The sequence below is a fragment of the Alexandromys fortis genome, unplaced genomic scaffold (genome assembly GCF_014885135.2).
Source record: "Alexandromys fortis isolate MF-2015 unplaced genomic scaffold, M_Fortis_MF-2015_v1.1 scaffold_103, whole genome shotgun sequence".
In the NCBI taxonomy this organism is placed as follows: Eukaryota; Metazoa; Chordata; class Mammalia; order Rodentia; family Cricetidae; genus Alexandromys; species Alexandromys fortis.
Genome location: NW_026067978.1, coordinates 3,130,075 through 3,145,310, shown reverse-complemented (window position 1 = coordinate 3,145,310; position 15,236 = coordinate 3,130,075). Strand labels below are relative to the sequence as shown.

Below are 15,236 nucleotides of genomic sequence, written 5' to 3'. Positions count from 1 at the left end.
TGTTTCTTCTGGAAAATGATTTCCCTAAAAATACAAGTTCAGGTTTCAATAATTTTGATTGTTTTGATGTAATTAAAAATTCTTATTAAAATATAAGAAATAAAATCCGCTTATTTTAAGTTTATATTATTTGTATATGACTGTTGTGCCTACAATATGTATGTGCATCATGTATATATCTCGTGCCCTTGGAGGCCAGAAGAGGGCATCAGAGTCCCTAGAACTGGAGTTGCAGGTGTTTGGTAATGACTATGTAGGTGTTGGGACTAGAATTTAAGACAAGTGCTCTTAACTGAACCATCTTTCCAGTTCCTGATGGTTTATTTTAAAAATAAAAGTATTTTAAGTCAACTTAGGTCCAATTACAAATAAGCAGAAAACAATAAACCCTTGTGGCAGTATGATAAACTAGTTAGCCTAACTCAAACTAGGCTAGTCTAGGTATCCCCTAGCAGTTTGGAATAGAAAATTACTAACAGCCAAGCTTGCATAATGATTTGTAGACATGATCATAGGTCATGCCTCTGATAAACCACAACTTCTCAGTCCTCACCAGCCTTCAGCTCGGACTTGGCCTCACTTGCTACTCCAGGCCCCATTCCACAAAAGAAAGCACATATAAAAAAAAAACTGGGATAGCTTTGCAACCTGTCACCCCAAATAGCTGGGAAAGCTTTCTGGTTTAAGCGAAATGAAGGACTTTACAGGAGACAATATGACTTTAAATGATCATGTTAAATCCTCTACATCTCACTGAATTTCTCATTAGCAAAATCAGTCTTCCATGCTACTTAGAAATGTTAAAAGAAAATCTGAAAGTTTTTAGGAACAGCTCATAAATAACTGATCCTTGCTTTCCTAGTGTTCGGTACTTTACTGCTTTAAAACAGGATGCTTTTCTATGCTTAAATGTAAAAGTGAAAATTAATATGTGAAACTGGGTTCTTATCTAGCTATTACTGCCTCAAGGCTTACCTCAGCTCAATTTAACCTAATTTAAGGAAGGCAGCTTCCCAACAAACCTACTCAGGGTTAAATTACTACTGCAGAGCAGGTGCCAAGGATGGATAAAGGGCTGAATCCCACATGATGTGCAGCAAGAGGCACACTTGCCCAGAGTTACATCCAAATTAGGGAGCAAAACAGTGCCAGACTCCAAACCAATACTTGTTGTAGTTGTTTAAAATTAATGGTCGTTTGTTTTGAATAAAATGTTCCTAAACAGCTTTACATGGTGTCTTCTTGGTTTGGATTTAAAATTTCAATTTATCACTGAGTAAAGTGGGGTGTATCAATGAGCACATCACTGTATTTTGGGTACTATAATTACAATTATAAGAGCATACATTAAAAATTCTCTGAACATTATAATTATTCTGATTACCTGGTAAAAGGTAGCAGTCAAAAAGTCAATGAGTCTTGGCACTTAGCTAAATTCTTTGTTTGTGTTCTGAGACTGGGTTTCTCTGTGTAACAGCTCTGACTGTCCTGGAACTTGCCTTGAACGCTCAGAGATGGCTTTGCCTCCCAAGTGCTGGTATTACAGATGTGTGTTACCATTGCTGGCTTAGCTAAATTTTTATCATTTTTTACTTGACTCTCACAATCTTCTAAGTATTAATAGAATCTACCAAAATAGAAAGGACACTTGTTCAAAGGTATCAAAAGCTGGAGCACAAATCTAGGTTGTCTGATACTAGAGTAAAATATGTCACATACACCTCAATAATAGATGAAAGAAATATGAACACCACCCATCAAATTGACATGTGTGTTTATTGCACAAATTTCCCCTAGAATTGGGAGGTTATTATAATACAGGTGTACATTTGAGAAATGTATTCAGAACAAAGAAGTATGTACATTTATATATTCATCATCTAAATAACTTGAGAAAGCAGAACATCCTCAGAAGACAGCTACCAGACACAGGCATTATGCAAATTGTTTTTAGCCATCATCTGCACTGTGTGCCAACTGCAACAAAATGAAATCTGTACTAGTATGTTTATTGCACTTAATATTTTCAAATTCAAAGTTAAGACATATTAATAAATGCCAAGTTAATTAAAATCAAGTCAATTAGTTTACATATATGGAAAATTAGTTTTAATCCTATAATATAAAAGATCCCTTTTTAATTTCCCGTTACAATGAACAGGTGTTTTTAATATGTAGCACATATATGTCTGTACCATAAAGTAGTTGAAAAATTATTTTAAACAGGCCAAAACTCTTTTCACATTTATCACAGCCACACTGTAAAGAAGTAGCAGCTCATTCCTTGGGCTTTGAGTAAGTAAAGAATATAATGATAAAGGTATTACAAACTCAGGAATCCTATAAGGACTAGTGAGTCTTTAAGAAACTATAGACCTTTCCTTTCCAGCAAAGCTGAGTTTTGAGAATAATAGGCGCACAAGCCATTCACTTATTAAAGACTAGAATTACTAAGTGGTAATGAAAGATTTCAAAGAGAACTATGAAAAGTTCCATGATTAAGAAAACATCCCAAACATATCTACCTGCTATATAGTCTTCTGAGTCACAATCAAAGAATAATGTACAATGGCCCATAGAGGAACTTTTTCAGGTTCTAAATTCTGACAGAAATCTACTCTTTGAATTTTAGCAGAACACAACAGAGCAATCCCACTAACAAATGGGATACAACGACGCCAAAGAAAACACATCTATAAACACTCTTTGGCAGCAAGTTATCCATGGGAGACCCAGGTTCTAACTGGAACCAGCGGACAGTACAAGGGCCAAGTGGAGGCATCCTAATTTTGAGTTTATGTTCCATCAAAACGTTCTACTTATTCTTTTCTAGTTGACATTCTCTTGAACACACAGAAAGAGCAAGATAAAATGTAATCAGACACAATAAATTTCAAGATTCTGAAGACTAAACCACAGAATATTTTCATTAATAATTACTGAAAATTTTAAATAGCAAGAATGGATGTTTTATAGTAAATGTAAAGTAACTGAATAAGCAAATAGGGCTCTTTTTGTGTTTTTTGTTTGTTTTTGAGCTTAAACAACTTAGAATTAGTCAATGAAAACAGAAAACAACTTTAATTCTAGCATTATGTGTATATTAGCCCACACAGGCAAAGAGTAAGCTATAATTCAGTATTCAAGTAAACTGAGGTAGTAGAGTATACTGAAAACATTATCTACCCACCTTTTTATTTACATTACTTACAAGTGTTTGGTTCCTTATTAGCCTCTTTTACAAGCGACAATCTACACTATATACAAAAGACAACAATAAGTGGGAAGCTTTGAAAAACAATGGTTTTGAGAAAAACAAGGAACACTAAGAAAAGAAAGTTTTAAAGTTATTACTTCTACTAGTGTAAATTGAGGATTAATAGCAAATATTCTGTTCATATGGGTTCAATAGTCGATACTTAAACCAAAGTTTATGGCCACCTGAGCATATTTTAAAAATATAGTATTATTTTTGCAGTTGCTTTGGTGCACTTTCTAATCTTAATTTTTATTTATTAAATTAATATGTAAATATCAATAAGAATTACCTCATTCTTATAAAACAAATGGTATAAAGTAGTATTCTTAGGGAATCTACAACCTTTAGCCTCAAAAAACTGGCTTTAAATATATTTTAGAGTGTATAAAACACTCTAAAATAAAAATCACCAGAAGGTAGTATTTCAACATTACATACAATATTAGATGAAAAAATATTATTTTAAAAAGGCATGTTTATCAATATTGTATTTCTACCCCTGCTTTTTTAAAAAAATAGATAATACATATGTACACTTAGATGAGCAACATAACATTTTCACTCATTGTGAGTTTCTTAAAATTAACAGATTGTTTAAAATACTTAAATAACTAGAAGTTAGTTGATCTGAATTGCAAAACAACAAATAAATCAAGGTCTTGTAGATTTTTGTATTTTAGAAATAAAAATTAAAAATTGGTGACATTTGAGCATAAGACATCTATTGCTATTCATGAGTTGTGACAAAGTTTTTAGTTTGCATGAAATTCCCGGATAATCACAGAAATTTCTAAGTTACACTTTGGCTTTTGAAAATGCTATTTGCTCCCCTCCCAATTATTTATGTTGCTTTAGTTTCACTTGGTTGAAAAATCTACTGCTACCCAGATATCCAGTTGAAAATAAAAAGCCACCAGTCTATGTAGACTGTGATGCAACACAGCATACTAGAGATGACACATTCACAGAAGCCTAATGGAGAAAACTAACACACAAAACAGAACAGCAACAACTCCATAAATATACAATGTGCCTGCCTCCTTGATTTCTATTCAACTTTAAACCAAAGTTAACCTCTAGGCAGGTTAAAGGAGTATCTGAGCAACATATGGAGAATGAGTGCTTGCTACAGCAGCCAGAAGAGGAAGGTCACTGGATTCAATCCTGTAATAAAGAAAAGAAAACTCAGTTCAGGCTTTCTGTATCCAAAATATGAATCTTACAGGCAATGATCACTTCTACACTACCAAAACACCTCAGCACTTAAGGGCTCACCCTGGCCATAAAGAACAGGGTAAAGAGCTCAAAGGAAAAGAAGCTTCGAAATGCAAAGGAAACCAAGGCACAGACACAGGAAAATACCACAGCTGACCTGACATTTATCTAGGGACAGTGTGTACAAGAAATATAATTTACTAGTAATAATAGTCTGTGTGAGTTTTAACCAAACGTATTTCTATAATACATGCTTTAAGTAGTAAATGTCTTAAAAATACATCATACAAGAAATATTCAAAGCATGGTGACCCATATCTGTCGTCCTGCAGTAGGGAGACTGAGGGAAGAATGGTGTAGGAGGTCCTTCTTTCTATGTGTTGTTTGTATTGGCTAATGGATAAAGAAAGTGCCTTGGCCTTGATAGGGAAGAACTTAGGTAGGTAGGCAGGTAAAACAGAACTGAATGATGGGAGGAAGAAGGGCAGAGAGAGAGAAGCCATGGATCCTCCACCTCAGATGGACACTGGTTAGAATCTTGCCGGTAAGCCACTGCCACGTGGCCATACATAGATTAATAAAAAATGGGCTAAATCAAGATATAAGAGTTAGCCAATAAGAAGTTAGAGCTAATGGGCCAGGCGGTTTCTAAATGAATACAGTTTCTGTGTGGTTATTCTGGTATAAGCTAGCCGGGCAACTGGGACAAATAAGCGGACCCTCACCCTGCAACAGAAGAGAATCACAAGTTTGAGGTAAGTTAAGCTACAAAGTGAAGCCTTGTCTCAAAAAGAACAAAAAATTAAAAACTCAATTTTCAGAAAAAGAAAAACGGTCAATGCATTTAGAAAAAAATATACTTAACTTAAGGAATTTGAAGAAAAAAATCATATGCCAGCTCAGGAGCAACAGTTCTGAAAGTCTGCTGCTAGTTTGGCTAATAGATGGCTTCTTGTGATTATACGAGTTCAGACTCTACTTTCCAGACAGCATTTAGTGTTACCAAAATTATGTGTGTAATTTAATGTGGATATCCTTTAATCAAACACTATACTATCAGGAGTATAATTTATTCTACACAGGTCAAAATTCATTTTTATTTCAGCATTGGTTTATAATAACAAAAATTATAAACCATAAATTATAAATTGGAATGCTATACAATCATCAAAATGAGATGTAACAGTATGCATCCATATAAAGAAATATTCAGGCTGCACACTAACAAAGTACAAACCAGTTTCTTTTTTTATACATTTTATAATCCAGCAACAATAAATAATGTCAAGAGTGTTAATGTTTGGGTTTAAGTTGAGGAAAAGATAATGGTAATTTGCTTTGCATTTTAAACAAAATGTATCATGAACTTGGTTATATGTTCATTATTTTAAAAATTAAACTAATTAAAAAATTAATTTTTTAATTAATTAAAAAATTAGTTTAATTTTTAAAATATTAATACAGATCTCTCTCTCTCTCTCTCTCTCTCTCTCTCTCTCTCTCTCTCTCTCTCCCCCCTACTTCCCAGGAAAGTAAGATTATATTTTTTTATTTTCCAAATAGAGAAAAATCATTCTTTAAAAGCCTCATTGGAACTTATACAACCTTTGGTACAGAATACAAACAGTATTGAAGTCAGAAAAATTTGGAGGCATTCAAATTCCTGTTCAGTCCTAATATGTGACAAAGGACATATTTATTTACAGAATGGGTCATTTCCAATTTGGATATTGCCTACACACTAAGAATGACTAAAACAATTGGGCAGGGGGGATGATACATACTCTTGTAGAAGTATTTACTTATGTGTGAGGCTGTAGGGTGAATCCCCAGAATGAATGACAAAACAAAAGTTTAGACTTTAACTTAGTTTGTGATGAACAGTAGATTCTAAATGATTGACACTGATCCCTTTTCCTTTCATAGAAACTGAATTTAGGAAAAAAAATCTTTAATTCCTTCAATTAGAATATTATCATGCACACACTCATAGAACATACAAGAGCTAACAGCACATAAAGGAATAAGGTTACATTATGCTTAGGAACCAACTTTTTTCCTCCTTAATTAGCATTTCAGATAGTTCTTATTTTCCAGGGAGTTAACTATAGAGTAGACCAATATACTATAAAGATTGTGTGAGGAACAGTAACCTGCAGTAAACAACAACTACAAACCAAGCATCTTTACTTCCATCAGCTCATTAAAAGGCAAGACAAATGCTTACAATAATGTATCTACAACAAATTTAGTAAGTAAAACATGAATAGTTACTTTATCTATAAATAAAAATTTGGGTTTAGGCCAGGCAGTGGTGGTGCATGCCTTTAATCCCAGCACTTGGGAGGCAGAGGCAGGTAGATCTCTGTGAGTTCGAGGACAGCCTAGTTTACAAAGCGAGTTCCAGGACAGTTAGGACTGTTACCCTGTCTTAAAAAAAAAAAAAAAAAAAAAAAAAAAAAATTGTTGAATTCCCTCTGCCTATATTCTTGACAAACTACAGGAATGGTGCAAAGGCCGATGCATCTCTATTAGTGGTGACAAAAATTTGCTTTCCTAGAACAAAGAGAAACTTGGCAGTGTACAACTTCTAATAGGAAAAAGCACACAAAAACAAACACAAAAAGCAGTTATGAGGAACATGACAAGAGACACAGCAAAGTCAGAAAAGGAATCATGAACATACCCAAGAACTACTCCTAGCTCCTTGACATGAACACGCATCTGTCCCCTCAGGTACTCAGACAGCATTTTGCTCTTGAAGTATAATTCCTGTAACCGGTCTTCAAGGTGCATTACACACTACAGTTAGGGAAGAAACAAACTCTGTTAGAAAACTCATTCTAATTCTTTTGAGTAATGTCAAATTTCTTTCCTTGGGGAGAGGGCCTGAGGGATAACAACAGGATTTCGCCTATGTATCTGAGGCTGTCTCTGAACTCTCTACATAGTTCAGGGTGGCCTCAAATTCTCGGGTGCTACATTACAAGTAGGTACCACCACATCCTGATAGCAAATTTCAGAGCATTAAGTTTTACACAATTCCACTTGACCATTCCAAGATGAATTTATGTTCAGAAGAAATTAAGGATGTAGTTTTAGAAGAAAAGAGGCATAAATCTGTTTCTGGTTACTATCAGAGATGAAGTCCCAAGAAATTCTTTTTTCTAAACTGCAATAAAATCGACCATCTCAAACATTTTCAAGGTACAACTCACCAGCATTTCAGACGTTGTACAGTGATCATCAATAATCATTTACAAGACTTTAGGAACATTTTAATTTCAAATCTGATATACATACTCATATTTCAAATGTATACGTATACATATATACTCACATACATATATTCTCCCTTTCTCTCTCTCTGAGTAAAAAACAAACAGTTTATAATAGCTCAAAGAAGGAACAGTAGACCTTGGTGAATGAGGTTTATAACCTAAGATAATAAAACTTAAAATACCTACATTTTATATTTTACAATTAATTTATACATGTTTCCTAAAATAGATGAATATTTCATACAATTGATATATGTTTGAGGGGAAAAATGTGAATTTCAAGTAATAGACGGTGAATTCCTTTCCAATGAAAATAAACTACAAAAGCGCCTGATAAAAACTTGTTTTGCAAACCAGAAGGTAGTAACATATGCCTTTAATAACAGCCCTCAGGAGCTAGAGGCAGGTGGATTTTCAAGTTGGAGGTTACCCTGGTCTACAAGAGTGAGTTTGAGTTTCAGGACAGCCAGGGCTACATGGAAACACCCTGTTTTAGAAAAACCAAACCAAAACCCAAATCCCAAAAAACCAACACTTGTTTTTATTACCAGAAAACACAACTGAATGGATGTGGGGGTTCATTGCTTGTGTTGTGATATGTATCTCATTCATAATTCCTGTTTAGGCTAAAAATGCCTTATGAAAATGTTAGGTGTAGAATATGTATATCATATAACAGACAATATCATTTACCTTATTAACTTGGGGGGCGGGTTCAAAACAGAGTATCTCTGTGAAATAGTCCTGGCTGTCCTGGAACTCTCTTTGTAGACCTCAAACACATACACGCTTGCCTCTGTCTCCCAAGTGCTGTGATTAAAGACATGCGACACCACTGTTCGGCTTTTACTTATGGGGTTTTTTTTTGTTTGTTTTGTTTTTTGTTTTTCAAGACAGGGTTTCTCTGTAGCTTTGGAACCTGTCCGGGAACTAGCTCTTGTAGACCAGGCTGGCCTCGAACTCACATAGATCCACCTGCCTCTGCCTCCCGAGTGCTGGGATTAAAGGCATGCACCACCACCGCCCGGCTTTACTTAAGTTTTTTAATTGGAGATGAAGTCTCACGTTTGGCAGGGTAGCCACAAACTTGCTATAAAGTACAGGCTGACCTTGAACTTCTGGTTCTCTTGCCTCTGCCAGCTAAATACTGACATTACAGGCACCACCACTCTTGCTTTATGAGGTGCAAGGAATCAAACTCAGGGCTTTGTGCATGAGAGGCAAGTAGTCTCTACCTGAAGCATATCTCCTCCTCCAAAACAGAACATTTAAGAATATATAGTCGGAGAGACATTAAGAACATCTACAATGTTTAACTATAAACACCATCCACTTGGGAATTTTTCATCAAAACCTATTTACCCAATAATGACTTCTTCTTCCCTCCTTCCTCCCTCTAGTAACTACTACTTTATCTCTAGAGATAAACTATAAAACTTACAAGTACACAAAGAGGAAAACTCTGTGACATAAAATGAGAACAACAAAGTGATTCTTTAAATATACACCAAAAACATGGGCAACAAAAGGTTTAGCTCTAAGTACAGGTCTTTCATCCAGGTTGAGTTCATTTTTAAATATGACAAAATAAAGACTGAAAACTTCTAAAAAAATGTGGCCATCTTTTGTTGTAAACACTTTTCCTTGTTGAATGTGGTCTTAGCACTATTACTGAAACCAATCTTATATAAGAAGGTTTAATTCTGGGCTCTTCAATCTATAATGAATGAAGAATGAATCTGTCTATACTCTGGTCTTTATGCTACTACTACTACTACCATATTTTGATTGTAGCAGCACTGTAAGTTTTGAAATTAGGAAGTTTGACTTCTTTAATTTTGCTGTCTTTTTTTATCTTACTGTTGTTTTTTAAAATAGGGTCTTCCCAGTATGCAGCTTAGATCTTCTAAGAAATTATAGACATGTACCACCACGTGGCTACTTTATCCTCAAAAGTAGGGTACCTTTGGCTCAATGAGTTCCCCTGATGTTCTATATGACTGGATTAAGATGGGCTTTCTATTCTTTATAAATTTTTTTGGATTTATTTTCTTTTTATTTATATGGATGTTTGCTTGCATGTATGTATGTGTAACATATGCATGCAGTGCCCACAGAGGCCATCATATTCCCTGGGGCTGGAGTTTCAGATGATTGAGCCCAGGTCCTCTGGAAGACCAGTCAGGAATCTTAACTGCTAACCCATCTCTCCAGCTCTAGGTTTTCTATTTTTTGAAAAGTCTTTCATTAGGATTTTGATAGGGATACTATTCAATTTGTATGTCAGTTTGGGAAGTAATGACAATATGAAGTCTTCCAACTGTGGTTTCAGACAAATACAGGGACAAAGAGGTCTGCTCTTCTTCTAGTAGGAATAGCCTGGGTTGTGTTGTACGGCAGGTCATTTGGTACATGATGGGATAGTGGTGGGCTATCAGTTTATTGATATTTAGAGTGGCCATTAAGCTGAACTGAACCAAAAGAACCTTAAGTTTTCCAATTCACAGATTTGGGTGTTCCTGTTATTTATTCCTTCTTCTATCTCACTTATGTAACATTTCCCATTTACAACACCTTTTCTTGATCATTAAACAACCTGGGTTTTTACTATTCTAAGTAGAAATGCTTTCTTTCCCCTCACCCTTGTTTTTTTTTTTTTTTTTTTTTTTATGAGACAAGACAGTCTTGAACCTAGTATGTATAACTGAAGTTGTTCCTGAATAATCATCCTCTGTCGCTGGAGTGATCACAATGCCTAGCTCAGAACTACTTAATTTTCATTTCAGGTTGCTCACAGTTAATATATAGGACATATTATTTTTTCATGTTTTTCCTGTCTGAAAATTCTGTTTTTCTCATGAAATGTGTTTTCTAGATCATGTCATCTGTAAATAGAAATAAAATCTATCTTCCTTTCCAATTTTGAAGTATGTTGTTTCTGTTCTCGCTTAGTTGCTCTGGCTAAAACTTAAGTGCCATGATGGAGTTAAAGTGGTTAAAAATAGGTTTCTTCATTACTAATCATGGGGACACTTAGTCTTTTGATACTGAGCAATGCTGTTGGGTATTTGTAACACTGATAGAGAGAGCTTTTGTGAACTTTTACAGTTCTTACATGAGAGAGAATGAGCTCTGAAAGTAGGAGAAGGTCTCAAGAGGGTATCATTGTCATGAAGTGGAAATATTCAAATGATATGATTATGGGGTTCTGAAATGACACCCTACACCAGGAATACTGCACGTTATCAAAAATCTGGCTGTTGAAATCAGATTGCACAAATCTGAGTGCATCCCTTTCTTTCTTAGCTCACAGATAGCCTCAGTAATAGATTGTTTCCTATTCATGAAATGGAGAAACCCATTATCTGGGTACATGTAATAGGTTATAGTGAAGGCTCCTTCTCACTGTGTTGTCACATGGTGGAGACAGAACAGTCTCAATCTCCTTCTTCCTTAGTAGACCACTAGTCCTCCCACATGAATCAACACTCAAGACCTAAACAACCTCAATTAATAACCTAATCTAACCTTCCAAAATATCCCAGGTTTAGATTCTATCTCCACAATGGTTGGCGGTAGAAGAGGACAATCATTGTAATACTTCTTTCAATAAAGCGATGATAAAAGCTAGTAAGAATACTTAATGTGTGTACACAGTAAGCCAAGTTCACTTAGCAGAATACTCAAAGTCATTCAAGCCTTACATTACTTACAAAGTTTGGAGACAAATTATGTTTATAAAGTTGAAGAGTAGAATGAAGCAGGTTGGAAACAAGACTAGAAACCAACACTTCCTTTCCCAATTTATTATCTGTTACTCGTCTCTGACTGCTGGCAATCTGAACAGTCCATTTATCCATATCAGCTATTATACAGACAGCTTCTGCTATTGGTTCATCCAACACTGGATGCTGGAAAGAAAAGAATTCAGTTTATGATAAGCAAAGTTTTCAAAAAGTAATGTAAATAGAACAAGCCAATTTTTAAAAAGCAGGAAAAAATGTATTAAGTAACAGTATTACCAAGGAATCTTTGTTAAAAAATGGAATAATAACAAATACATTGAAGTAGTTTATAGAAATCATTGCATATCTTTGTATTCATTAATAAATCTTTGTGTCCTTAAATCTAGAAATGAATGTTCCCAAGTCTTTTTGATCAACCAATCACAAATGTGTATGCCAGACAACTAAAACAGTTCTTAGTTTTAAAAGACTGTATCTTTCAAAATAAGACAGACTTTTTTCCTTTCTTTTTGACAGTAACTTACTTGTACAAATGAAACAATAACAAAATTTTGTACTATCAGTCATCAACATGCCTCGGGACCATAGGAGTAATTTGATGATGCCATGAAACACATTATTGCCTCTGTACATTAACTCTTCTATTTTTCCAGGACATGTAGGCAGAATATAGACATAGGTTAAAGGAGGAGTCAGACCATATGTGCTGGCCTGACTTATCAACACACATTGACAAATGCAAACCACTTCCCTACATACAAACACTCTACCATACACCTATTGCTCTTAGATCTACATAAAAATGGAGGACTGAAATGCTCAAATCAAGGTGACTGTCAAAAGTACAAAGGATCTCTTTTATTCTGTGTATCTTCATCTCGCTTGATATCTTTATCACACAGTATGTTCATAATTATGATAGTAGAAAGCATTTTAATTGACTGCCTCAGTTTGCTTTCTATTGCTGTAATGAAAACCATGGCAAAAAAAAAAAAAACTTTGGGGGAAGATTGGTTTTATTTAAGCTTACAGTCATAGTCCATTATCAAGAAAAGTGACAGGAAATTGAAGCAGAAACGTGAGGCAGCAACTGAAGCAGAGACCATAGAGGAACACTGCTTACTGGCTTGTTCAGCCTGGTTTCTCATACATCACAAGACTACATGTCCAGGGTGGTGCCACCCACAAGTGGGCTGGACCCTCTCACATCAATCATTAATCAATAAAATACACCACAGACTTGCCTATAGGACAATCTGCCAAAAATAATTCCTTATTGAGGGTACTTCTTTCTAGATGACTCTAGCTTGTATCAAGTTGGCAAAAACAAAACAACCATAACAAAACAAAATAAACATTGACATATAGGTAAAAGGCCATCAGGCAGAAGGCTATACTTTTTGACTTTCCTCAAGGCAAGTCAAAGCCTTTATACAAAGATTAAAAATGGAAATTAAGTATGCAGCATACCTATCAGTAATACAGTCCTGCAATGCTGGCTACTTCACTATATTTTATTATTAAGATAGGTTATGGACATTTAAAAAATAAAAACAAACAAAACCTCTGGCCATAAAGAAGAAAAACAAAAACAAGAGTTAATGGACTTACTTTTACCATTAAGTGTGGCATCCTCAACATCCATCCCTTTACCAGTTAATAAACAACTACTCTGAATAATATTCTTTCCTAGACAGTAGACAAGGAAGCTATAAATATTTTAAAAATATAAAATAAATATCTAATTACAGATTAAGCAGGAACTACTGGAGATGCAGAAGAAAAAATACTGCAATGTACTTATGAGCTGCAGGTAAGAGAGGAGAGGAACATGGACAGTTCTTTCAGAAGAAACATTATGAGAAAGCTGCAAGTAAATGCACTTGGATACATTTTTGAGAAATGATACTGAAAAATGGGAAAGAAAAGCAGTAAATAAAAAGGCTGGAGAGAGCAAGACAGGCTGACACATACCTGTTATTTTGAAACTCAAGACTAAGGATTGAAAATTTTAGGACAGTTTGTGCTATAAAACAAGATTGATTCAAAACCCAAAAAACAAAACAAACCCTCACACTACCAACACACAAAAACAAGCAAACAAATACCATCACTACCACAATATAAAGCCAATGATTTAGAATAGAAGGAGTTTCCACATATGAAAAGAGTATCGTCTACAAGATAATCTACCTCATAGTGAAAGACTCCATGGTTTCCTCCTAAGTATGAATCTACAAGAACTCTACCAATACTATCCTAATACTTAAAGACTCAGTGGTTTTTAAGATAAGGAGCAAGATAATACTATCTTGTCACCTTTTCCTTCCATGCAACTCTGGACAGATGTTACCTAATATATTCAAGATTGGAATAGAAAATGTAACACTGTCCACTGATGACATGAACTCTGAATAACACAACTAGTAAGAGGTCAGGAAAGCTACAGAATAAAAGGTAAACACGGAAAATCAATTGCATTTCTATATATAAGCAATAATCTGACAAGGAAATTAAGAAATACACCTTTAATTTCAGAGCTCAGGAGGCAGAGGCAGGTGGATTTCTGAGTTTGAGGCCAGCCTAGTCTAAAGAGTGAATTCCAGGACAGCCAGGGCTATGCAGAGAAACTCTTTCTTGAAAGACAAAAAAGCAGAACCAAACAACAACAACAATAATAGAAGAGGACTACTCTTTTGGATCTCTCAATTTCTGATGCTATGAGTAAAATATTTTCTATATTTCAAATTTCCATTTGGTAGATCCCTAGAATTCAATTCTTGTCTTCTTCACAGTGATAAATTCAGTGTCACAGATGCTATATATGAGGTGATAGATTCAGAGAACAGTGACTATGTCACTAAAATACAAGGAATTCTGGGTTGTAATAGAGAAAAAGAGTTTGCTTTAAATATATTCAGAAGCTATGAAGGTAGCTCACCTGCACAGCATGAGATAAATCTGAATACAGGCACTGACGGAGCTTCTCATCACTTCCAATTCCTTGAAGAACAAAATCAGGAACGTAAGATGAGCAGTAGCCTCCCAGCAAGGATCTTCCAAAGTTGGCAATGTTGGGCTGAACAGCACTCACTTCAATTAATTTTGACCTGAAAGAAAGATGATCAAGGAGGGAAATCTAGTTAAGTAAGAAACATTTTTTATCAGTCGCAGAAGATGGGGTGGAAAAGGTTATGAACCTGACAAGTCTGTCTTTCCAGTACCCTTGCTTTCTATGAAGTACATACAGAATAAAATCAGCCTTATATAAAAACTAACCTAAACACTAAAGCAGACCACAAAATACTGTTCTCTCCTGGAGGAGGTCTGAAGAACAACAAGAGTCTTTCATAACAGACTTTAGGAGGCTATCCTTTATAAATATTTGTAACATATTTCTAACACAATCAGATTATGAAAATCACTGTGTAAAACAAAGCAGCTAAATATCTTGGTCTGTAACGTTCCAAAGCAGGGATAGTCTCCTTGCATACCTGATTTCAAATACATATTCTCTCTTTGTTCTCAAGTATTCTCCCTAAGTGCCAGGCTTGTCATAGGTCCACTGTGGGATAGATACATGCATAACTCATTCCAAAATGGTTGGCAAACTAAGCAGAGACCAATTTCCTACATCTCACTTGTATTTTTTTTTTTTTTTTTTTTTTTTTTGGTTTTTCGAGACAGGGTTTCTCTGTGGTTTTGGAGCCTGTCCTGGAACTAGTTCTTGTAGAC

The 15,236-nt window shown here is 35.0% G+C and overlaps 1 protein-coding gene across 2 annotated transcripts in view; it reads right to left on the bottom strand.

The window, feature by feature from the left end:
• Positions 1 to 1,757: 1,757 nt before the first annotated feature.
• The window catches only part of Fnip1 (folliculin interacting protein 1), a 92,731-nt gene continuing 79,252 nt past the window's right edge, over positions 1,758 to 15,236 (bottom strand). For both annotated transcript variants that reach the window (XM_050157768.1, XM_050157769.1), the window contains 4 exons: positions 14,443 to 14,611; positions 11,469 to 11,666; positions 7,161 to 7,276; positions 1,758 to 4,423 (listed from right to left, as the gene is read on the bottom strand). In XM_050157768.1, the coding sequence (XP_050013725.1) occupies positions 4,345 to 4,423; positions 7,161 to 7,276; positions 11,469 to 11,666; positions 14,443 to 14,611 (562 nt within the window). In that variant the 3' untranslated portion in view covers positions 1,758 to 4,344. The remainder of the gene's footprint in view (positions 4,424 to 7,160; positions 7,277 to 11,468; positions 11,667 to 14,442; positions 14,612 to 15,236) is intronic.